This window comes from Pelecanus crispus, chromosome 1 (assembly GCF_030463565.1).
Source record: "Pelecanus crispus isolate bPelCri1 chromosome 1, bPelCri1.pri, whole genome shotgun sequence".
Lineage (NCBI taxonomy): Eukaryota > Metazoa > Chordata > Aves > Pelecaniformes > Pelecanidae > Pelecanus > Pelecanus crispus.
The window spans coordinates 140,361,504-140,384,341 of record NC_134643.1 but is presented as its reverse complement, the minus strand read 5'-3'; the positions used below and the strand labels follow the sequence as shown (position 1 = coordinate 140,384,341).

The following is a 22,838-nucleotide window of genomic DNA, read 5'->3' as shown; positions in this document are numbered from 1 at the left end:
CATTACCAGGGCTAAAAGCCACCCTGCTGCGAAAGAAACCCAGGAGTACAGGGTGTAAATGCCCCAGTGATTTTAACAGCAGCTCCGCTTGGGGCCAAAAAATACTTTTAGTACTGCTTGAGCACCGCCCTGGGGTCTGCGATGGCTCTCGGATCCCTGCCCACTCCCACTGGGTTACACCTGAACTTCAGGCCCGCCAGGAGGTGTGGGGAGGTGGCACTGAGATTGGGGCAGGCAGCGGCAGGCTCCGTGCCCTCCTCCCTCTCCGAGCACAGGGCCAGGGCTGCCCATTTCAAGCCGAGTTAGAAACGTGCGCTAAAGACCCACGCTAACTCCGCGCGGTGGTGTGTTCCCCTTCCCAGAGGCACAGCGTGAAGGCAGAACCGTCCATACCAAAAGCCAGCAGCAGGGCCAGCAAAGTTTATCAGCTCAGACTTTGAGCTCTGCAAAAGGAACCGTATCCAGCCTCCGGAGCTAAGCTTGTCCCGGGAGCAGGTCGCTGTGCCCGCAGAGCCTGGGGCGCGCATACCACCGGGCTGGCGGTGACGCTCTCTCCGGCGCAGATATCTGCAACTCAGATTATTTGACCAGAGGTAATTGAAAGCTCCCTGTATGCGGTCATGTAATGACAGACTGTATCGCAACACACGTGTGCAAGGATGACAAGTTAAGGTCAAGCGGGCAAACTCAAGCTAACGTTTCCAAACTGTGGGATGCCTGCACTTGCAGCCACTTGGCTCTCCTTTTACGCTAGCTCTTTCTGTGGTATCTGCTCTGCGTAGTTACCGCTAATAATTTACAGTGTACATTCAGATTTCATACCTGCTCTTTAGCCATGTTCAACTTTCAGAGGTGTGGGTGAGCAAGCTCAGCTGTCTTGCGGCAGGAACAGCGCTCCTTGTCTGACTGGAACCCGGTTTTCCCCGACGCCTCCTACGAAGCCGGGTGCCCAAGTGCATCCACCTGACTTTGGAGGCCGCCGTACCCTCCGCGCAGCCCCGAGAGGTGACACCAGCGGCCAGGCACCAGCCCCCTGCAGCGGCCGGGCCTCGCTGACTGGGGTTCCCTTGTGCCCCTCTCGGCACCTTCTCCTCCTCCTTCGCACCTGAGCAGCGCTCCCGCCGGAGGGCTGACGGGCTGGGGCGGCGGGGCGCAGAGGACAAGCCTCGCCCCGGCGGGGCCGCCGCCTTCCCGCAGCAGCGGCCCCCGCCTGCCGGGGACCCCCGGCGCCTCCCCGCAGCCCCGCACCGGGCACGGCGCGGCCGGGCGGGCCCCGCAGCGCCTCCCCGCGGCGGCGGCCGCTGGTCTCGGCGCCGCCCCGGTCCCCGGCCCCGGCCCCCGCCCCGCCGCTCTCCCGGGCGGGAGGCTCGGCGGCTCGCTCCTCCTCGCGGCCGCGGGATTCCTCTCTCCGCGTTTTCGGGCCGCCCCTTCACACCCGCCGCCGGAGCGGGACGGCGTGCGAGCGAGAGAGCCAGCGAGGCGGCGCGGATGCGCCCCGGCTCCCCGCGGCGGCGGCGGCGGCGGCAGCGGCGGCAGCGGCAGCGGCAGCGGCAGCGGATGCTCGGCAGCCCGGCAGCCCCGCGCAGGGAGGCAGCGAGGCGATGAGCCGCCCGCCGGCGGCCGCCCGCGAGTGACGGCGGCGGGGCAAGGAGCGGCGGCGGCGAGGAGGAGGAGGAGGAGGAGGAGGAGGAGGGACGGCAGCGATCCCCGCCAGTGCCCGCGGGAGCCCGGGAGAGCCCCGGCCGAGGGCTCGGCCATGCCCTTCGCCAAGCGGACCGTGGAGCCGCAGCGGCTGTGCCGGCGGCAGCCCGCCGCCTCCGTGCTGGAGGAGAGCCGGGGCGCTGAGCCGCCGCCGCCGCCGCGGGACCCGCCGCCGGAGGAGCCGGGGACGGCGGGCGAGGGCGCGGAGGCGGCCGGCGGCGGGGAGAGGGAGGCGGCGGCCGTGCTGATGGTGCTGGACCTCTGCTCGGTCAGCAACGTGGCCCTGTCGCGGATCCTCCGGCAGCTCTCCGACGTGGCCCGGCACGCCTGCACCCTCTTCCAGGAGGTCGAGGCTGACATCCAGGGCACCCACCGCCGCGTCCGGGCGCTGCACGGCCGCATCGCCGGCCTGCAAGCGGCTGTGCGCGGCCTCGACCCCAAGCAGGAGGCAGTGCGTAAGTACCGCGGGATGGGGCGCAGCGCAGCCCGGGGCGCCCGGCGGGGCAAGCCGCTCCCCCCCCCCCCCCCCCCGCCCCGTAACCCGCCGGGCAAAGTTTGGGGCCGGAGCCGGTGCGAAGGCAGCCCCGGCGGCAGGGTGGGAAGGGGTCGGGTCGGGTCGGGTCGGTGGGCGCCGCTGGGCGCCGCGGCGATGCCGGCGGGAGGGATGATGTCAGTGGCTTGTGCCTTACGTAAGGAGCTGGCTGGCGGGGCTCTCGGGGCGCATCTTCTGCAGCCGAGGGTTTGGCCGGGGAGGGGGCCGAGGTTCGTCTGCGGGGCCCCCGGGGGGTGGTGGGGATGGGGATGATCCCCCGTCCCCCGGCACCTCTGGGTTTTCTCCCTTTGCCGGCCCGTCCCCCTTCCTGGACAGATTTGTCTTCCCCCTAGAAGTGTCTCTGACTTCCCGATCGAAATTTTAAGCTCTTCAGTGGAAATAATAAAGCTGCTTTGTCGCTAGCCAACTTTCGGGGCCGTAAAATAAGGAAGTTTGGTTAATGACTTCTTTCTGTTTAAAGAGTGGCCCCAAACAGCCGGGGGGGGGGAGACGGGAGGGAAGAAAAAGATCAAGGCGATACGCGACTTGTGTTATGAGCAGTAAGCGCTTGAATCCTGCTGCTTCTCCACCCAAACTGTAAAAGCGGTGACAGGCTCCGTAGTCCTAACAGCTGCTGATTTCTGCTGAATATGGCTCGTGTTCACAGCAGCGTAATGATTTTGTACTCTCGCTGGCACATACGCTTCCCAAGCGCTTGTGAATATGTATTTTCTTGATAGGTAGGGCTGTGGACTGGGAAGTCTGGAATAGCAGAGATTGGGGTCGATCCTGCCCTCTTAATAGCTGGTTTGGGAAAAGCAATGGCTTCGAAGGAGAATTTGGCTTAGTTTTTGCCTTCTGCTGTTCCCCTCAAAGTCCCGAGTACCTCCAGTGAGTACAGTGCAATGAATTTACACCGGTGTAAATGAGACCATGCCCTCTTCTAGGTGTTTTAATGAACGTGCCATTTAAAAAAACGTGCTCTGCGTTTTCTCCCCTGTGGAGTGGTGTGGAAATATAAGTAACTTTTCTAGGATCAGTGAAGCCGTACTGATTAACAGAATCAAGCCTTAAGTATTCAGTGGTATTTAAACTAGATCCTCGGCAGCTGTAGAGCGACTTTGCTGGTGATGTATTAATATACATCAACTGTAGATCAGACCGAGGGAGGCTTTCTGTGGTTTCAGGACGAGTGCGTAATCAGAGCAGAGTGCTGGGCTGTGATTGGAAACTGCGGTGAGAAGGAGGCTTGGCCGATGTAGTGAGGGAACTGTCTGAGGAAAAGAAACTCCTTGTATCACATTCTCATCTGTAAGTCTTTTGAGCTGAGTAACTGTGGGTATATACTAATGTAAGTGAGAGCAGAGCTTAGCTTTTCTAATCCGTACGGCTTTTTTTTCTTTCTGGATTGTGCAAGTGCAGCTTGTTTTCAAATCACAGTGCAAACCCTTGATATTACAGCACAGTTATGTCATGCGCTTAATTAGAGAGTCTGGCTTTACCCCTGTGGTGATAAACACAGAATCCGCTCCTTTGGTGGTGTTCTGTTTTCTTTTAAACCCTTCTCTCTTTAGGAGGGGAGAGACTTTCGGTCATGATCTTCCCTGAGTCCACCTGCTGTTCCTCCTCCCCGTGGTATACAGTACAATGTACAGCGCAGTGCCGCTGATAGAGCTGCAGATGTCCCTCGGTCTGGCCCACCAAGGGCTCCTCCACAATGCCGGGCTGTGCCACTACCCATCCTTCAGTAGGTGTGTGCCTTGCCTCCAGCTGTACAGCTGCTCCCAGGTACATCGCCCAGTCCTCATCGCTTCTCTCCATGCAGCGCTCTGCCACATGTGCTTTAAAGGCGAAAGTCTCCACACCGACCCAATGTGCAGGAGCAGTCAACTTCTTTGCATGCTCCGGCTGCTTTTATTCCCCATCCAGTGTTGGACCAGCACAGCTGCATTTGCATAGTGCTATGTCTGAACATCTCAGCTGGGACCTGGAGCTGAACTGCACCGTTCTGCACATCTTCTCCTCACATTCCCCAAATTCACACACATCCACAGCAACGCCTCCCTTTGGCCTCCAGACTGCTCAGTGTTCCCAAGGGCCGGATAAGACTGCCTGGCAGGAAACTGCCCATCCTCGCTGTAGCGTATAATGATAGCATGCTTTCTCCTTTCCGGGCTGACACCTCCTCCTTCATTATTACTTTCAGCAAGACTATGCTAATGTTTGTTTTAAGCATGAAGTGCCTGCACAATTCACTGCCGACAGTATTACACACAAGTCACTGCTCCCAGTTGGTTTTTTGAAACCAAGAGAGCAATCGCAGGTGGTCACAGGTCTGCCCAGGACCTTACCGGCATTACATTGAGGCATACTGACTTCTACCTTCTGTGGCAAACATGGGAATGATGAGGTGGCCTCTGGGCTGGCATTTGGCTGTCCAGCCCAAATGACACATCCAGGAATAACTCAGAACTGGCTGGAAGTTTGAACTTGCACCACAAGGAACAAGCTGGTGACAGGCATGCAGCCCCTGCACCCATGGCATGATTGTAATGGTTGCATTGAACTTGTTGCATACCGCGAGTCTGGAGGTGCTGGGCTGCTTGGCGCGTTGACCCGAGATGCCAGGTACTGGTATGTTAGCATCACAACAGTGCAGCCCAACCACACATTTTTAAAGCCCTCAGTTTAAAACTACTAGGCTATCTTGCCACAGTGAGACATTCTTGATGTTCTAACACCAAGTGCAGCACAGTGATTTGAGAATAACGCTGCCAGACATGCCCTAGATACTCAGCTCTGACATTGGAGGGCCTTTTTCTCCATGCCTCGTAAGCCAGCTGGATTCTGAGATTCCCTTGCGAAGGCACAGGCTGGGTGAGGAAAAGGAAATAATAGGCTAATGCCATCTGGGCAGGTACTGGCGCCAGTGGTTAGAGGGGCTTCCCTACCCCTGTCCCTTGCCCAGAATGCCGTTCCTTGGCAATTGCAGGGATGATACCGAGGGGAAGGGGAGCAGGAAAGGAGCTCTCTTGAAAATAGCATATTGTACAATTTTGCATAATAATGTTGTATTTTAGATTGAAAATTATGTATTATTGTATTCAAATAAAACATCTATGTTGGGTTCAGGGAATATTAACAGAAAATTGAAATTAATTAAACCCGGCATTTTTCCAGTAATGCTTACCACTACTGCTGTCATTTTCATGAGGCCTTAACGTTCTCGGCTCTGTTGCTATTGAAGTGGTGAATATTTGCAAGACTGGGTATGCTTTGCTTTAAGAAAAGAACCTAAACTCCTCTGCTGAGCTACTGGTAAAGGTATTTACCTATGTGTTGCTCTTTTGTTCTTGCCGCTGTTCAGAAAGTGTGATTGGAAAATCTTGTTGGGCGCAATAAAGGGCTGATTCTGGGCAGTCGCAAGCAGGTCATCTTCAAAAACTCAAGGTCCCTCGCCTCTGCCTTCACAGATGCTGCTTGTCCTTTCATCTTTCTTACAAGCCTCTGGCCAGCTAGCATCTTGCAAATATGAATCCTTTCCCACCCTCTGACTGGAAGAGGAACAAGGGTGAGAAATGTTTTCCTGCTCAGCTCCTGAACTAACTACTTTGTCCTCCTGCCACTCCAAGTACTTTACTGCTTTTCATCATGAGCAGCTCCAGGGTCTGCTTCTAAAGCAGAACCATGTGGGAATAACGTGATTGTTGTCAGTCTGGCTGTTGCTTAGAGTTTTCTTGTTACCAGCAAGAGAACTGAGCAGTGTGGTACTGCCCAGTTTTATTATTAGATGCTTGATTATCTTGGTAATACAGAAATGTAGGAGAGGTGCTGGATTTGTGTGTAGACTTGGGACTCGGTGCCTCCGTTATTATTTGGAAAGATGATTTCTCAGTCCAGGGGACTACAGATCTGGCAGTCTAAGTGGAATATTGTACTTTTCAGAAACTGATGATGTAAGCCATCTTGCTTTCTGAATAATCGGCAATGACCAGGCAGCAGATTTTGAAAGCCCTAGTTAACGAGATCCTCTTTGCACCCTGGCATCCCAGAGAATTCCACACATTCCAGGCTTTTTTTCTGAAAGCATCAATGTGTTACCAGTAGCCAATCTTTCTAAAAGCTGTATCGTTTCCAGTGTTTGCTGGCTGTATCTTCATTGCTCCGCTTTTCCATTCCTGATTTTCCTACGTGCTTGCAGTTAGTGATACAGCTGCTTAGAAGTGTGGGGATCTCCTGTGTTATTCTGCTCTTCAGAGGCCCCCGTATCTCTGCAGTGAGCTCCCCTATAGTTTTTTTCTTCTTTCCTGAAGTGTCAGTATTGAGATAAAAAAGACAGCTGCGAACTGATTCTTTATCATTTTAGGCTCTGCATTACTTTATTCTGTTTCATTGAAGCCGGTTACTGAGATCAGCTTGGCTAGTTTCACTTTTGCTTTTACTCTTTCATTGTGCCTTTTAGGTGGTTTGGTTTTGATTTTGTTTGGTTTGGGTTTTTTGATTTGTTTTGGTTTTGTTTTTACACACTGATACAATGCTCTTCTGTTTGGGTTTTGAGCACTGCAGGGAAATGTTTAATCAATTGTAAGGTTTTTATGTGCCTTCTGCCACAATCCTACCATTTTTACAAAACATATGTTGGACCCAAAGCTCAGCAGATAATGCCTCTCCTCCTCCTGGAGTTAATGGGCTGAATTCTCAATTGCTGCTTAAGGTACAGTTGCATCGTAAGGCCATCCCAAGCTAACTTTTGGTGAGCATACTTGCGGAGATCTTCAGGCGGGTAGGTACATAAGACCTTAAGAGTCAGTGCCGTCTTGAAAGAAAAAAGAAGCAAGTGCAAGTTGGGTAGATAAGTGTTGCACTTCATCCCAGCTTCACAAAATCCTAGAGAATTTAAAGTGCAATTTTCATTATACGGATTTTCTTTTGTGCTGAGGCACAACTGTAGACCTCCATGGGTCGGATACATTTACATTAAAATATCTGTGATACTGCTGGAGACAAATCAGAACTGATTTCTATCTTCCCCTAACTTTGTCTCATAGTGCTTTATAGTGTATGAGCATATCTAAGTAGTTACACTTCTAGAGGTGCACACTAATGTAGCCTGGGGGACATGAGGCACAAGAATGTATTCAGACCTCCCTTTGTACATTGAAATCGTATTAATTGGCAAATCCAAGGATGTATTCAGAGCTCCCTTTATACATTGAAATCATATGAATTAGCAGATCCTTCTTAGGTGCAGAATAAAACCTCCAAAGAAAAGCAGAGCCTTACGCCGGAGGTAGTAATCCATTGCCTTCAGACTGTGTCCTGCACCTGTCCAAATTCAATGACACTGCCTCTTCACTTGTCCTTTTGGAAATGGAGAAGGACTTTTGGCTTTACTTGCCAGGTGTGGTTTTTTGGTTTTGTGCTGGTTGCTGCTTACTCATTTCTATTAGAGAACTTGCCTCTCTGGTGCACTTGACTGTAGTTTGCCCATGAATGCAAATAACCAAGTTGTGGGTGTGGGAAAGTTGGAGAATTTCCTCAGTGCTTGGCTGCTTCTAAATGCAGAGGGTTGACTGCAAGTTAGTAGAGTCGAAAGGAACAGCAGGCCAAAACTTTGGCTTTCCTGCTTACTTTTACTGCTGTCAGAACAACAAAGGAGCAGGGGAAGAAAAACCTGCTCAGGTAAGGATCCCATCCTTACCTTACCGTAACATTAGCCAGAGCACCATTAGCTAGAGTACTGTCATTTAGGAAAAAGATTCCTTATCTTTGTTTACAGTATAGCAATAGACCTTTTACACAAGAACTCAACCATTCAGAGGCTGGGCTTGAGAGATTTGTTTTTCATCCATTTAGTTCGAGATAGAAGGTAATGGGATGGAATTCGTCAGGTGGCTTTGGCAGGAATGTAATGCTTTGGAAGTTGGGGTTGTCACCTTCAGTCACGTTGGCTTGCGGAAAGTAGACTCTGGCCTGTTTGCAGATAAAAGCAGAGTGTAAAATCCTTTGTCACGCCGAGGTCAGTGAGGCTCTCAGTGGAAAGGCTCCGAGAGCTCAGTGCTCAGGTAGACTCACTAGCATTTATCTGGCACAGCCTGGTAGCAGATGAATAGCAGACAGTGGTGGTTTTCTTCTGAAGCCATTCCCTGTTATATAGATGTAAATCTTTAGGAGTTTTGCTGCATCTCATTTACTTGGTCTTCCATCGGTGTAGCATAGAAGGCCTTTGTCTGTTCTATAGTTCCTTGCTTTTCATTCCACCTATACTACTTAAACTAATGTAACAGGTTTGAACTGTTTGGGGATTTTGTTGCTAGATGGAGAGCATGCCAGTCAAAAGGCCTGATATCCAAAAACATTCAAAGCTGGATTCCCAGCTCACTGCAGCTACATAGCTGTGTAATATCATAATTGTTAGTGGAACTTCTTTCTGGCTCATACTCAAGAGCCAAGCAAGGGTTTTCAGTGTGTTTATTAGAAATCCTAGTGGAAATGGCTGAACTCCTTTAAGACCAATGAGGTCTCCTTTACACATGAGTAAAACTGCAGAGAAAATAGAATCAGGCCTGTAAGCAACTTACACTTACTGTGGATCTGATGGCTTAACAGAAATACTTCCCACAGCCTATTTTAAAACTCCATGCTTCTATTTAAGAACCTTTATAATTTCATTTATGTGTTCATATGGAAGCATAAGATGAGTGTTCCAGTGAAATCAATGGAGTCATTCCTACTTTTGGTTAGTTCCCCTGTGATACAGGAGAGATCTGGAGATTAAGAAATAAGTGGGTTCTGATAACTTACTGAGGGCATGGGGAGGTCATTCACCTGTTGATTCACATGCAAAAAAGATGGTAGTTTCCCTTTATGGAAGATGAAGGGCCTGGAGTGTTTCCAGAAAACTCTTGCTTAGTTCTCAAATGTCCTTGGACTGAGGGAAGGATTTGCAGGAAGCAAAGATAAATATCCAGTGTAACGGTGCCACTCAACTGCTGTTCTGGATCAGCAGAATCAGGTTTTGTTGACATTTCTTACGTAGATTTACCTGTTCTGTGGCTTCAGTTTCAAGGATCAGATGGTAGGTGGTCTGGCACAGATATACAAAGGTGGGGAGAAAAGAGGGGTAGCCGGCCCTCAATGCTCCCTGGCATGAGCCGGTCCCAACCTCTCCTTCTCTATTCTGGCAAAGGCAGGCTTCTTAAGCGTGGCTGTTTAAAGGCAGCACCTGGCTCTTCCTCTCTCCAAACTGGATAGCAAAACAGATCGAGTGCAGGGCAGTGCCGGGTGTTTTAAAAAGCCCCTAATCTGACACATGTCCTTCACACATGCCTAGACATGTTGTACCCAAATCAAGCAGAGACCCCCAGGGAACTCTTAAAAGCAATGTTACGATGCCCTGTGTGGGGGAAAAATATGATCAGCTGATGTGAATAATACACATATGCATTTTAAAAGCATTGTTACAGGGTTGTGTGGTCTTCTGAGTTGGAGAGCTGGGATTTTCAAAAGCTGCTCTTTCCAATCACTTGGCATCTCCATGTAATCGGAGGCTGACATCAGACTCTCAGCTGGAACTACTTGAGCTATTAGGCTGTGAAGAGCAGAAACTCTCTGTTACCGAGCGTGTATGCGGGGGGAAGGTTTTTTCGCTTCCTTTGATGTATTAGCATCAAGAGAGGGAGTCTTCGCTTCATTCCTAATTGCTTCTCGTCTTTGAATTTATATACCAATATGTAAGTAACTGCAAAGGGAGATAGCAGAATTTATAAAAAGTTCAAAAAGGCAGGGCTTAGAGCATGATTAAAATAAAAGATAGCATACAGTGTGTGCTGTTTTTAGCTGAAATATCTCCCTAGAATACTTTCCATTTACATTCTCATTATATCTAACTGCATCTAATGCACTGCTTAGTTTAACAACTGCCATGTTTTTAGGGTAGATTTTATAGCAGATATACACCCACTGTGTTCTTAACTCGAGACTTTAAATTGCAGTATCTGTATTGGACAATCTTTTCTTATACCTTCTTGGCTGAAGGCAGGAAGAAAGCAGTAGTGATGGGAACCTAATTAAGCCTGTGGTTTAATTACACCAGGAGCTGTGTGCTTGAAATGCTGCTGGATTCAATGAGTGCTGCGTGGCACTGCCATGTTAAGTCTCAGCAGAGAATGACATTTTTTTTTTTAATAGGATCACTGTAATTCTTACAAAGCCACCGTGGTTTTCTCTTTCTTTTCAGCTGCCAAGGCAGTTGGACTTTGAACTATAGCCACTCAGACCGAGTCCCTGAGAAAGTTCGGAGGAGCTGTCTTGCTAGCGTGTGCATGTGATTAAGGAGAATGAGCATAGGGCGGTGTGTTTGTGCTATAAATATGCATAGCTTGTTCAGGCCTCCGCAGCTTTTCCCCCTGCCTTCTCAATGTTTTTTTGTTAGCTTGACAATGTTTGAAAAGACCTTTAAGTTGGCCTGGATGGAGGGCAAGTTAGGGGGAAAAGGCACTGATCCTTCTTCTTGAAGATGTGTGTATCGGTGGCTGCAGAGTCAGGGCATTTTTAGGGGTGAAATATGCAGGGTGCAGTGAAAAATTCCTCTGTGTGCACAGGCTTTGGATTGTTTTAAAGGCAAAGCTGGGCTCTCTGTGCATGCTCAATTTTGCCTGTTTTTTGTTGTTGGTTGTCCCCCCCGACCCCCAAAAGGGTATTACCAGGTGTTGTTCTCTTCAGATGGTCTGTGACTGCACATGATTGCAGAAATCGGATCTTATTGATGATGAAGCTCAGAATAAGCAGCAGTAACTCACTGTGATGCTGGCAGGCAAACTTTTTGTAAGATGGCATACATGTTTCACTGCACCAGTATTTAGTGAGATATGATAAGGGGTGATTTAAAGTGAAACGAGAGATTAGTTATGATTAAATACTTATCATGCAAATCAGAGTGGGTCCAAAGAGCAGGTACTACCTGGCTCCATTTTTTCTCTCTGTAAGGTTTGTTTATGTACTTGCAGGAAAAAGAGGGCCAGTTCTTGGCATAGGCGTGGTCTTTTCTTTAGTGAAGTAGCTTTTGGTGAAGTGTTGTGTACAGGAGTATAGTCAAGAGATGTGTATTAATTCATTTCTCAAAAAGAAAAGCATATCTCATGGGTTCGCCACTGACTTTCACATGCCCAGCTCTTACCCTGGAAGCTACATAGCTCTGTACAGTCCAAGTTTTGAATGCAAGCATCTTTTCTTTTTTTCCCCTCCTTGTTTTTTGGAGGGGAAATTCATAAGTATTAATTTCTCATACTTATCCAAAACCTCTTCTGGCTGTGCTGCACAGCACAGCTTCTGCTGCTTTGAGCTGTGCCTTCCTGTGCCCCAGCAGTTAACATCATCTCAGAGGCTCCTATCTCAGCACGCTGAAGAGGTCCAGCCTCCCCTCCCATCTGCACTCTGTTCCCCTGCAACAAGTATTGCTGCAGGAACCTGAAGTCTTGGTCTGTGCAGCAAATTGCCTGAAGTCTTGCACACAGTTAGCATGCCAAAGTTAAATTTTCCCCATAGGATGGATTATTCTGACAACACCATTTTTAGCCTGGTTTCTTACTGAAACAAGTATTAAGGAATAGCACACTCTGTGCGTGTATAGCAGGGAAGGGGGTGGGCATGCCTGTGTATCTCACACCAGCCATTCAGAAATTTTCTATCTGTTAATCAGCTACAATTTCAACTACACTGCCACAGTGTAGAAATAATAAAAGAGACTGCCAGGTAAAGGAGAGAACAGACTATTCCTGCTGCATTTAAAGGAAGGGCTTGTTCTTTCTTAGACACTAGAAAATCCACTGGGGAGAGAATCCCATATAAATGTTCCAACCCAATAAAAAAGAAGTGCTCCAGTTGGAGCTCACATTTTCTTCAATGTGAAAGTCAGTCCTTTGCATGACATAATAAAAGCTCGAGAAAACCAGGTTTCATTAGTTCCACTGCTTGCAAAACTGCTTGTTCGTATTCCTCTTTCCCCTCTAGAATTACTGATTATTTCTTTTCAATTTTAATCTTTTTTTGGGAAACTTATGCCTTGAATGACTTTCCTTTTGGGCCATCCTATCCTTTGCTCCTCTTTTCATGATGGTTTTGCAGGGGATGCAGCTACAATTTTACCTCTGTGTTAATGGTGAAGGCAAACCCCCCTCATTGTGAGAATGAACAGTATTAATTTTTACGACTGTGGTTTATTCTCCATTGATTATCTTTAATGTGATGCTGTCTTGTTCAGTTAATAAACTACTGATAACCAGCTAAGATTTAATTAACCCCCTCCCCCAAAGATAACCTGCTTTTAATAGATGTTGTAAATGCATTCATTGTGCCTGGCACATTAAAATCACTGGTTTAAGTTCCTTTACTTTCAAATTGCACTCTAGCTGAAGTATATTTTGTGGCAATCATCTTGTCATTACTCTGCTAATAGCCTAAAATAAGTATCACTACTTCATGACTTCAGCAACATTTTTTGGCCTCTGTTACAGATGCCACTGGCTTGATTCAGCCTTGGTGCCCAGGCAGAGGTTGGATACGTTGTGTTCTGGACAAAATCCTCCCAATGGAGACTAGGAGGCTCACCTGGAGATTTACTGTTAATTCTGCATTGCCTTTACCTGGTGTGAATCGGTTCCCGGAGCCCACAAGCTGTCCCTTTTGAAGCCAGAGTGGCAAAGCAATGCTAGTCCGTGCGTAGATGTCTCCAGTTTCCTTCTCGCTCACTCCTGGGCCAGCCGACGTGCCCAGGGCAGGGCTGTGGGGCTGGGCCACTGCCTGGGGCATGGGGCTACCCAGGCAGCAATTTATCTGCTATCAGCCGTGCAACGCACCCCCGTGCAGCAAGGCAGCAGGGCTGTGCTAAGATAGCTGTGTTGTACAAACAGATGCGCGGTTGCCAGCCACGTGCACCGTGCAGTGCGGTGCTCTGGACCGGATCTGTTTGAAGGAAGCTAGCTGGAGCACTTGGGAGGTGAGCTGGGATGGCAGCCTTATGGGTTGATCGCAGACAAGGCTGACCACCAGTGTCTGACAGAGGAGGAGGAGAGAGGCCAAAGTAGGCTGGACCTGTGCTCAGAGTTCCCCTTGACGCTTGGCCGCCTATTTAAAGTATGACCCAAGGTATTTACTCAGTTTGCACTGTGAACTTTTTTAGGGAGCTCTGTCAATACATGCAAAATTTACAGGACAGTTCTATATCAGATCCAATGATAAAATCATCTGCCTACAGGTACGCTATGGGAAGGAGCACCCCTATTTGAGGAGTTCTGGGTCTGTAAATGAGTGAATGGGTTACAGCTACCTTCAGCAGCTATAGTGTGGCTATTCATTTATGAAATTGTCCAAGTGGAACTTAACACAAATCATTAATGTAGATTAGAAGTATTTTTCATTTATCTGCTTGTTCGTAAGAACCCAGCAGAATGGCAGTTCGTTAAAGAAAATGGGAGGGAGCTGCAAAATATCACAGCTCAGGGTGATTATTTATTTCCTTTCTGGAATTTTGTTTCCTGTTTGGCTGTAGATCTGACCTGATGAGCAGCATCTTGGACTGTGAGACTAAAAGGTTCTGTTACCATAAAAGAAATGAGTGTGCCCAATTTTGTGTGGACCTTTATAAACAATAATTCAGATAGAAGAGGCTTAGATAGCATCTTCTTCCTCAAAATTCTGTGTATCACTGGAGGAAGAACACCTTTTTATACATCTATATACATAAATACATAGTTAGATAGAGGAGGAAGACCAGTGGAAAGACTGGACAAGATAATGTTGGTCACTGAGGTTAGAAAAGCTTATTAACAGGGAGAAGAATGTTACAGCCACATCAGCAGCAACCTGGTCAAACAAGGGAGAAAATATTCAGTACTACAGCTCTCGTTACAAAGGTAAAAATTGAAGGTAATTGATGTCTCTTGTTCTTTCCTTGTTTTGACTTTGTGTCTTCATCCAAAAGCATCTCGTGGTTGAGTTAGCTTCCTTCCCATCCCCTCCGTCTCACAGTGGAAGATTAGTTTAGACTCGAGAGGTTGTGGTGGTATTGATGGAAACTCTTCTACTGGATGTAATGGGTGATCCTACCCCAGAAGTGAGGCACATCTTGCTTGAGAATGTGGGAATTACGCTGTTTGGTTGTACTTGCAAGACTAAAGCCCTTGCTTTTGAATTAATTGCCCCTGCTATATTACAGCAAGGGTTGAAAAATAAAATAAAAACATAGAAAACCTCAGCCAAGTTCATGAAATGAATTATTCCAAGAGAACAGATGGGTAAGTGAAAGGTAAAGGGATACAAGTCTACAGTGTAGTTTGCAGATTCACTGAAGGAATGTGTTGTTTTTATTATCGCAAAGAGGTGTCTCCCCTGCCTTCATTCCCTTTTGAGAGAGTTCAACCTTGGGCTTGTTAAATATGTCTCCACAGAAGCTGGCACATACTGACCTTGTTTGCTCCAGTCTGCTCTTCTGTAGCTTCTTAATTCTAGTGGCGTGAGCCAGATGGACAGAGCCCTAGGGCTAAATGCTGGATAGCATAATTAAGTGCTCCAGTATTGAACGCTAGAGCTGACTGAGTCAAACTTTGGCCAATGCTTCAGTACTTCTTAGTCCAAGATATATCTGCTGTGTCAAAGGAGTTCTTGTTTTTTCTTTCAGATCATATTTCTTGGGTATGAGGATGTTAAATTATATACCAATAATATTTTCATGTGCATGATACAGAGCTCTCTGTACTACTTTGTGTCCTGATAGCACTACAGGAACATTTCATAACTTTGTAGGGCTTCTGGAAGCCCACCTGAATTTTTCTTTCAAATCTTTACAGCCTTTTTCCTGCTGTGTTGTGGAGTGGTGGTGGTCAGTTGTGATTGTCACGTGAACCCCCGCTCCCTGGAAGCCCCATGCCGGTGCAGTCCTGGCCGAGCACATTGTGGACACTGGAATGTGGCTCTGCAGCTCTCATTGTGAGTTTGGGGTCTGAGGAGCCTGTTTTCATACTGACCAGGAAACCACATCATAGGTCTGTCTGCCAGCCTTTAGCCTTTTTCCTTCCTGCTTTCGTATGCCGTTTATAGCAAGTGAATTGTGTCTCCCACCTCTTCTTCTTCTCCCCTTCCTTGACATGTGCTTAGCAGCTTCAGGGATGCGGAGCGGCTGATGTTTCTCCTCTGCTTCCACTTTGCAACCTAAGTGCTTTCCAAGGCAACATGTTCCCGTGTGTAGCGTTGGCGGGCAGCTGCCTGGGTGCTGGCAGCCTCCGGCAGGATGGTGTCGATGCGTGGGAGAGGAGTCGGCAGCGGGAATGGAGTGGGTGAGGAAGCAGTCTCTGTCATTCCTGAAAGACCACTCGCTGAAGCGGTGTTTGTAGAAGCTGTACTACACAACATGGCTTGTTTAAAATAACTCAGATGCTTCTGGCCTGTGTATCCAGTGGGTCTGAATCTGAGAATCAGGCTCATCCTAAACAAGCTGCAACAAAAGGAGATTATTTTTCTGCTGGTCCCTAAGTACCCTCCTCTGCTTTGTTCTCCATTTCTGCTGAAGAAACATTAAAGTTAGGGCAGTCATTTTTCCATAATGTTACTGTGGGTGGTGTTGTGTATGCATAGTGGGGAGATGATTACCAAAAGAAAAAAAAAAAAAAAAAAAAAAAAAAAAGAGAGCGCATGTTATCCTTGGAGCAGGTGTGAGAAGAGCCACCTCAGGAGGGTATTCAGGGGCCAGGGTCTCCTTTTTCACTGCCAGGGAAGTTTTCCATCACGAGGCAGCACTGAATTCCTTCGTGTGCCTTATGGGCACGATGGCATGTGTTAGAGCAGGGTGCTGCAGGCTGAGTAACGCTGAAACTTGCTCACAGGCAGCTGCGCTTGGCCAGGATGGAGCCCTTGGAATAAGTCTTACAGTATAGGTCTCAGCTTGAAGATTGCACTGCCATCTAACTGTCCAGACAGGAGTTTTTCTCTTCCGTCCTGAGCAACCAGTATGTATCATGGTGTGTGATATGGTTTAGAAGGAACTCCTGACGGGCTGTAGCTGCAGGACCTCTCCCCCTTCAGAGGCAGCCCTGCCTGGATCTGGCCCCGCAGGGTGGCTGGCCTCCTGACGGTTTGGAAAGTGGCATGGAAATGATAGTATTTTTTTCTGTTTATTTTTCTGCTGATGGGCCATGTGTATACCATTTAATTTATGAGAAAACATAGCAGGTAGCTTTTAGGTGGACTCAGCTGCTATCTGTAAACAGCTGGTAGATGTGTAGAGGAGACCTGGACCCATCCAGATGCTGAGTCCCTCCTGAGTGGGCTGAGGATGTTCAGCTCTGCAGGTTGGAGCTGAGGAGGAGGAGGGCCCAGCAGCTAAAATATTAGTGCTCAGGAGACCTGGATTCATCCGCTGACTTCTCATGGAGGCTTGGGCAAAGGTTGTTAGTGGGATTCAGATCACCAAGTTTTAGCACTCTAAACTTTGGGCCATCCATCCCATTCAAAGGTGAGCCTGTCTCTCACTGTTGAGCAGAGAAAGTTTCTAGGTGTGCATGAGTCCCTTAACTTCTGTACATGTCCTGGTGTGAAGTGGGTACCTCCACGGGCTCTGTAGGTAGGCCTCTGTTCCTCATCTCTGTGGCAGGGTGACAGCCCATCCCTTCTTCTCAGAGGTGATATCACACAAGCAGTGAGGACCAGCTGGGCTGTGCGGTGATAGATACTGTACAGGTACCCCATGTACACAGACCTGCTTTGTAAATGATAAGCAATTCGCGAGGCTGAGACCCTTCCACATCAAGAGTACTTCTGTCCTTCATGGGCAAATGCTTCCAGTTGCCACGTGGTTCTTCCTGATGAAGGCAGTACCACCCGGTGGGATTCTCCAGCCCTCCTTCAGCATGCAGGATTTCTTATTACAGAGAACTGCAGTTCTTGCCCTGTGAGGACTAACCTTAGGTTGGGCTAAGTTTGCAGCAGCCAGTCTTTCTTTTGAGGCCTGGCTCGTAGAGGAGATTGAGCTTTCTTACATTACAGACAATGTATCCTGGTTAATTACAGTCATGTAAAGATGAGGTTGTACCTTGGGACTTGGTTTAATTAAAAAACGTTGCTGGGAAGTTTAATAAACGTCTGATATGTTCTATCTGGCTGCTGAGTGCTAACACTGCGGTTCTCTTCAGGTGCTCTCCCAGCTTCAGTCAGAAAGGGCCACCTGAGCTTGACATCTGCACTAATGAAAGGGGAGGACAGGTTGTCATTCTCTGTCCAGCCAGGCTAGTGTCTGGCCGCTCACTTTTCACAGCTTGGGCTTGCATCTGAGCTTTGGGAAAAGGTTTGTGTGGGTAGTAGTGTCAGAGGAAAACTTGCGGTGCAGAATCTAAGGCTTTCCCTGTGTTGTGGAAAAATCATGATCATGCATGTGAAATGTGGACTTAGAGGAACTTTGTGTGGGTGGTCTTGTTTTGATTCTTTCTGTCCCCCTCCCTTTCCCTTCCCACTCATGTATGCTGAAGTCTGTCATCTATTTAACTGTAGCTTTTCTAATAATCATAGATAATATACAACAAAACCAATAATAAAGCGCCTGCACATACAATCTCTCTGAACTGTAGAAGCCACAAGATCTAGACATGCTTTTTGTTAGTACTGGCTTGTAAGAGACCTAGCGCTCCATGATGTCCATCTGTTAGCAGCATGTTTAAATGTGATTAATGTGAAAGTTGCAAGAATTGCAATAGCTTTTGCTAGTCTACAACAGAATCTGTCACTGTTAATCTCTTGCAGTATTAAAAGCTTAATACAGTAAATCTAATGTTATGGAAAGCTGTAGCTTTGCTTTCATTACCATCACCTTAGTGCATTATTAAACTAATATTTCCTTTTCCTCCATAGTTCACAAGCACGGTAGAGGCAGTGTAGATACCATTCACCTGCAGAAGAAGATTTAAATGATCTTGTAAGTATGAAGTCTCTCAAGAAGGAGATGCTCCAGCATAAAAGGATTTGGGGGAACATTAAGTTTCATTTGAATTCCTGAGGGGATGTGGCCAGAGCAGGGTGTATTAGGAGTCAACACTTTCCCAAAATGCTAGTAGAGGCTGGCGAAGTCACAAGCAGTGTCTTGGTGTGGTAGTTCTTTGCTGTGCCTGGGTAGACATTAGAAATTATTTTGGTTTACCCACCCATGACAGCAGACCTACCTCATTAGTAGTGCTGATGGTGTTTAATCAGAACTGCTGTGTCTTTAAAAGAGATCATGGGCGGGATAAGCAGTGTTATGGCACAAGCAGGGACTGCCTGCTGGAGCAGGTTGACACTATGGGAAACAAATAGGGAAGGAGCCAGGGAAGGAAAATTGCTTTCTTCATATAGCTCCTTGTGTTGGAAAGGATCAAAGAAACCATAATGAATCAGTATCTTTCTTTTTCTTTAAAGAAAATTTCAGAAGAATGATTCAATTAAATAGTAGTTTACTCATGATCTGCAGGTGGCTTGTAAAGTGTAATTAGATCCCCCTTACCTTTTAAACCCAGATCTACAGTTTTGTTCATTTTAGTGGAGGTGGAGATCCCCATTCTTGGATTTACAGTGGGAGACTGGTAGAGGAGAGGGCTTGTTATAAAACTTCTCAGTTTGTGGCATGATTACAAGGTGCTTTTGTTTCCAGCAGGGACAGCAATAGTGCTTTGGTCCAGACATTTCAAAACTGCTTTTAGTCCGTGCTTGTAAGATCATCAGGCACTGTAGGACAAATTGAGACCTGCCTTTCACTGGAACACCCCCTCGTTCCATCACACACAGCATCTTCACAGCAGTCAAGCAGCTTGTCCACATCCAGTCATTGCAAAGAGTTGAAACCAGATCAGATAGGACAGTGCTGTCAAAGGGGTAGTTACAGAATATATACGCACAGAGATCAGACTGGACTCTATGGGATTTTCTAGTTCTTTTGTATACCCCTCTATAATCCAGTCTTTGAAGCATTTAAGAGCTCAAGGTGCCATGATTAAAAGCTTCAAGGACCATGCTTTTTCATTTATCCTCTAAGAGGACAGGCACCAATTCCACTGCTGTGAGCCATTAGGAAGACTTCCAGAGAAGAGAGGCCCCACTTGCCTTTAGTAGGCTGTCAGTCAGACTGAGTGCAGTAAAGGGACTTTCTCCCTTTTGTGGTAACATGCACGTTGTTGAAATGATGAAACTGTTCATTTTTGGTCCTCGAGGGCTGCTGTGGCACACCTTGCACCCTCAGGTCTTAGTATTGCTCCTGCCCTGACGTCCTGTGGATTGGATAGTGATGCCCCGTGTCCTCCACCCATCCTCAAGAGGAAGGTCACGTACCAAAGGCTTCAAGTAGTGTGCTGAGGTGAGGGGCACACAGCATGTTATCAAATTGGGACCCTGCTTTGCTCTGTCCCCTCCCCTCAGCTCTGGCAGTCAGAGACTGTTAGCTCACAGTCTCTGCAAGAAATCCCAAGAGCTTCTAGGATGGTATTTCAAAGCTTCGCAAAGCTGTGCATGATGGTGTAAAATCTGTTTACTGGAGTCCTCATGGATCAGCTCCATCCTGCACACACGTTGCAGGGATATCCCTGGAAAAGGGCATTTTTTCATGATTTGGGAGAATCTTGGAGACGAGGGAGTAAGGGGAAGGAGGATTCAGCTGTACCTTGAATGCCTTGCGGTTGTCTTATGTTTTCAGCTCACTTTTTAGCTGTTAAAACATGGAGGAAAGAGGATTCAGTAAGCAACTCTGTGTGTGTGTGCGTGTGTGTGTTTGTCTTCAGCGAGTGCCTCTCAGGCAAGGCAAGCATGATTCAGCTACTAGCTAGTGCTGATGTACCAGAATTGGCAAGCACTGAACACTCCTGCTACTGGATCTGCCCCCGTTGCTTGATGTGCAGCGATGAATGGATGAACATTCACCAATGCTGTTGCACAAACAAATAAGTTAATAAAAAGCAGCTGATTGTGTCATTGTACACTGTAGAAACTCCAAAGCAGCGCTGAGATCTTATTTAAAAACAGATGTTCTTATCTGGAAACTCTTAGAAACGTAGAGCAGTAAGGTTTTTTGGGGAAAAAAACCCAACAGGATAGACAAAAACCAAACTCTCTACCTTGTCCTTAAATGATTTCATGGTGAGGACTTCTATAAGAGTTTTTCTCTTGAAGCTTTAGCCGGAGTCTGAGTTTGACAGCGAACTTAGCTTTGGATTGTCTCACTGATAATTGGAGTAGCGCTGGCATTCTCCAGTGAGAGAATTAACTCGCGGGGAAAAGTTTTTTCTAAGGGGACGCACTGGAAAGAAAACGCTCTGTGAAAACTGGAATTATACAAACCAGCTGTCTGGCCTCATATAAAATTATACTGGCCTTTTGTACCTCCACGTAAGTGGTATTTAACCCTTGCTATCATTACCGCATTCTGCTGAGACAGATGAACTTCCTCAGCTGATGGCTGAGCGGGGCCTGAGAACAAAGCACAGCCTGATGAGATTGTAAAAGGACGCGGGGCTGTTGGCAAGGCCAACCGTTAGTTCATTATTCAGGCAGACAAAGCTTCACGCCCTCATGAATCACTTCTGGGGTTTTTTTCTTTCTTTCCCTCTCTGAGGGAGCTCACTAAAAGGAGCGGGTATTTGGAGCAGTCACAGCAAGCTGGATTATTTCCATTTATGTTTTTTCTGCCCTCTGGAGGCAAAAGCTGTCCCATTGCTTATGGCCTGAGTTGTACCAAAGGTGCCCCTTCTGCCCCGTGCTCCCTGCTTCCCCGGTGCTGACGTGGTGCAGGATTGACTCCTCTGCCCATTTCCCTGGGGAGAACCTGGTTTTCTTTTCAGCTGTGGAAATGAGCCCAGACCACTGGCCCTGTCTCCACCCAGACTCTTTTTAAATTGCTTTTACAGCTTGAGGAGGACTCCGCAGCTGTGGCCCATGGCAGGAGACCTACATTAGCTTCCCCATTTTATCAGCTGTTAAGAAAAGCTGGGGAGCTGCGTCCATGCACACCCCCTCCAGTAGTTGTGAAAATGCTTGAGGATGACAGCCAGTTTGGGATGTTGTATTCAGCCTTGCTGCTTCTGGTGGGGGGATGAATTGCCTCCGTCGAGGTGTTCCAGGGCCATGGCAACAACCACACGGCAACATTAGCGTTCCTGCTGTAACAGTGGCAGGAGCAGCCCAGGGACTCCCCTATGGCAGGCCTGGGCTGCTGCAGGCTGAGGTAGCACAGGGAGAGGGCTCAGGGCAGATAAAGAGTCTTCTTTCTACCATAAGCCTCATGGCAATCCTCAGTACTCAGGAAAATAGTTTTGAACAGAAAAGTCATGGCTGGTACCAGATGGTTCAAGCAAAGTGTAAGAAGTACTGTAGTAAAACGTAGTAACAACTGCCCACACATGAAGCTTTATCCTAGAGAAGGAAGGCTTGGTTTTGACAGGTCCTTTGAAGCATCAGTTTCTTATGTGTTGTTTTTTCACTCTGCATGTTGTCATTGGACATGCTACTATTAATTGAGCAGGAGGGTGTGTTTTGTTTTTTTTTTTAATTCTTCCTGAATTCTTGGCCTCAGTGATGAAGTGTGGCCAGCAGCTCTGCAGGTTACCTGTACATTGCCTGGGAACTCTCTGGAATTGGTTTCATTTCTCTGAATACCCACTTGTTCTTGCATTACAAAGCTGGATGATTACAGAATCCTGGAATTCTTTCTCTGTGCTATTCATTACTTTGTGTACCTTTTTCATGTGCCCTTATATCTAAATGAAGCACATCAGACTTCTTCAGTCTTTTTCCATCTGTAGATCTTTTCATGCCACTAATTATTTTTATAAGCTGCTTCTGGAACTCTTCTTCTATTTCCCTGTATCATTCACCGCTCAAAGGAGGCTGCAGACAACAGTGTCCTTAAGTGTATCTGTTCTGGGAGCTCCTTTCTCCTCAGTTTCTCTCTCCGTCCTCCCCATCTCTCCGGGCTCACTGCTGCAGCCTTTCCTCACTGTGCCATCTAATCCCGATGACTTCAGCCATTGTAAGTGAAGACTACAGAATCCTTCATTTATATGTAGTAATCTGATAAGTGACTAAAGCTACAGGCCTGAGCATCTTGGTTAGCTGCCACATTCATTTGCTAATCGTTAACACAGTTGAAAGACTTTTTTCTTTATTAAAAATCAAAGTATGGTCTTTAAAGAGCAGTGTTTTGCAAGAAGAGAAAGCTGTGTTTGTTTTGAAAGGAAGATTTATTGGGATGATATAATCCAACTTGTGCTATCTCCTCACCTGTTTTTCCTCAGGGAGACCATCAATCTTTATTAACATTTCTAAATCAAAAGATAAAAATGATAGACAAATTCCAAAATGGGATGAAAATACTAACAAGAGCTGAAAGAGAAATCATTTCCTTTTAATACCTGCTGAAATTGAATTCAAAGAGGAGCTAGTTCACTATAGATGCGTGGGATCTGAGAGCAGTTTTGTGGCTTCAGTCCTTTGTAACAGGAGATCGGACAGAAAGAACAGTGGTGCATGGGTCCCATCTGGAAGGATTTATTGTCTGAACCCCTAATGCTGGGCTTGCTTTTTATTTTTCCACCTAATAGTT

At 47.4% G+C, this 22,838-nt stretch overlaps 1 protein-coding gene across 1 annotated transcript in view; it reads left to right on the top strand.

Moving 5' to 3' along the window:
• The first annotated feature begins 1,756 nt into the window (after positions 1–1,756).
• NHS (NHS actin remodeling regulator) overlaps positions 1,757–22,838 on the top strand; it is a 261,294-nt gene continuing 240,212 nt past the window's right edge. Inside the window, exon 1 of the mRNA XM_075720220.1 lies at positions 1,757–2,156. Coding sequence (XP_075576335.1) covers positions 1,757–2,156 — 400 coding nt within the window. The remainder of the gene's footprint in view (positions 2,157–22,838) is intronic.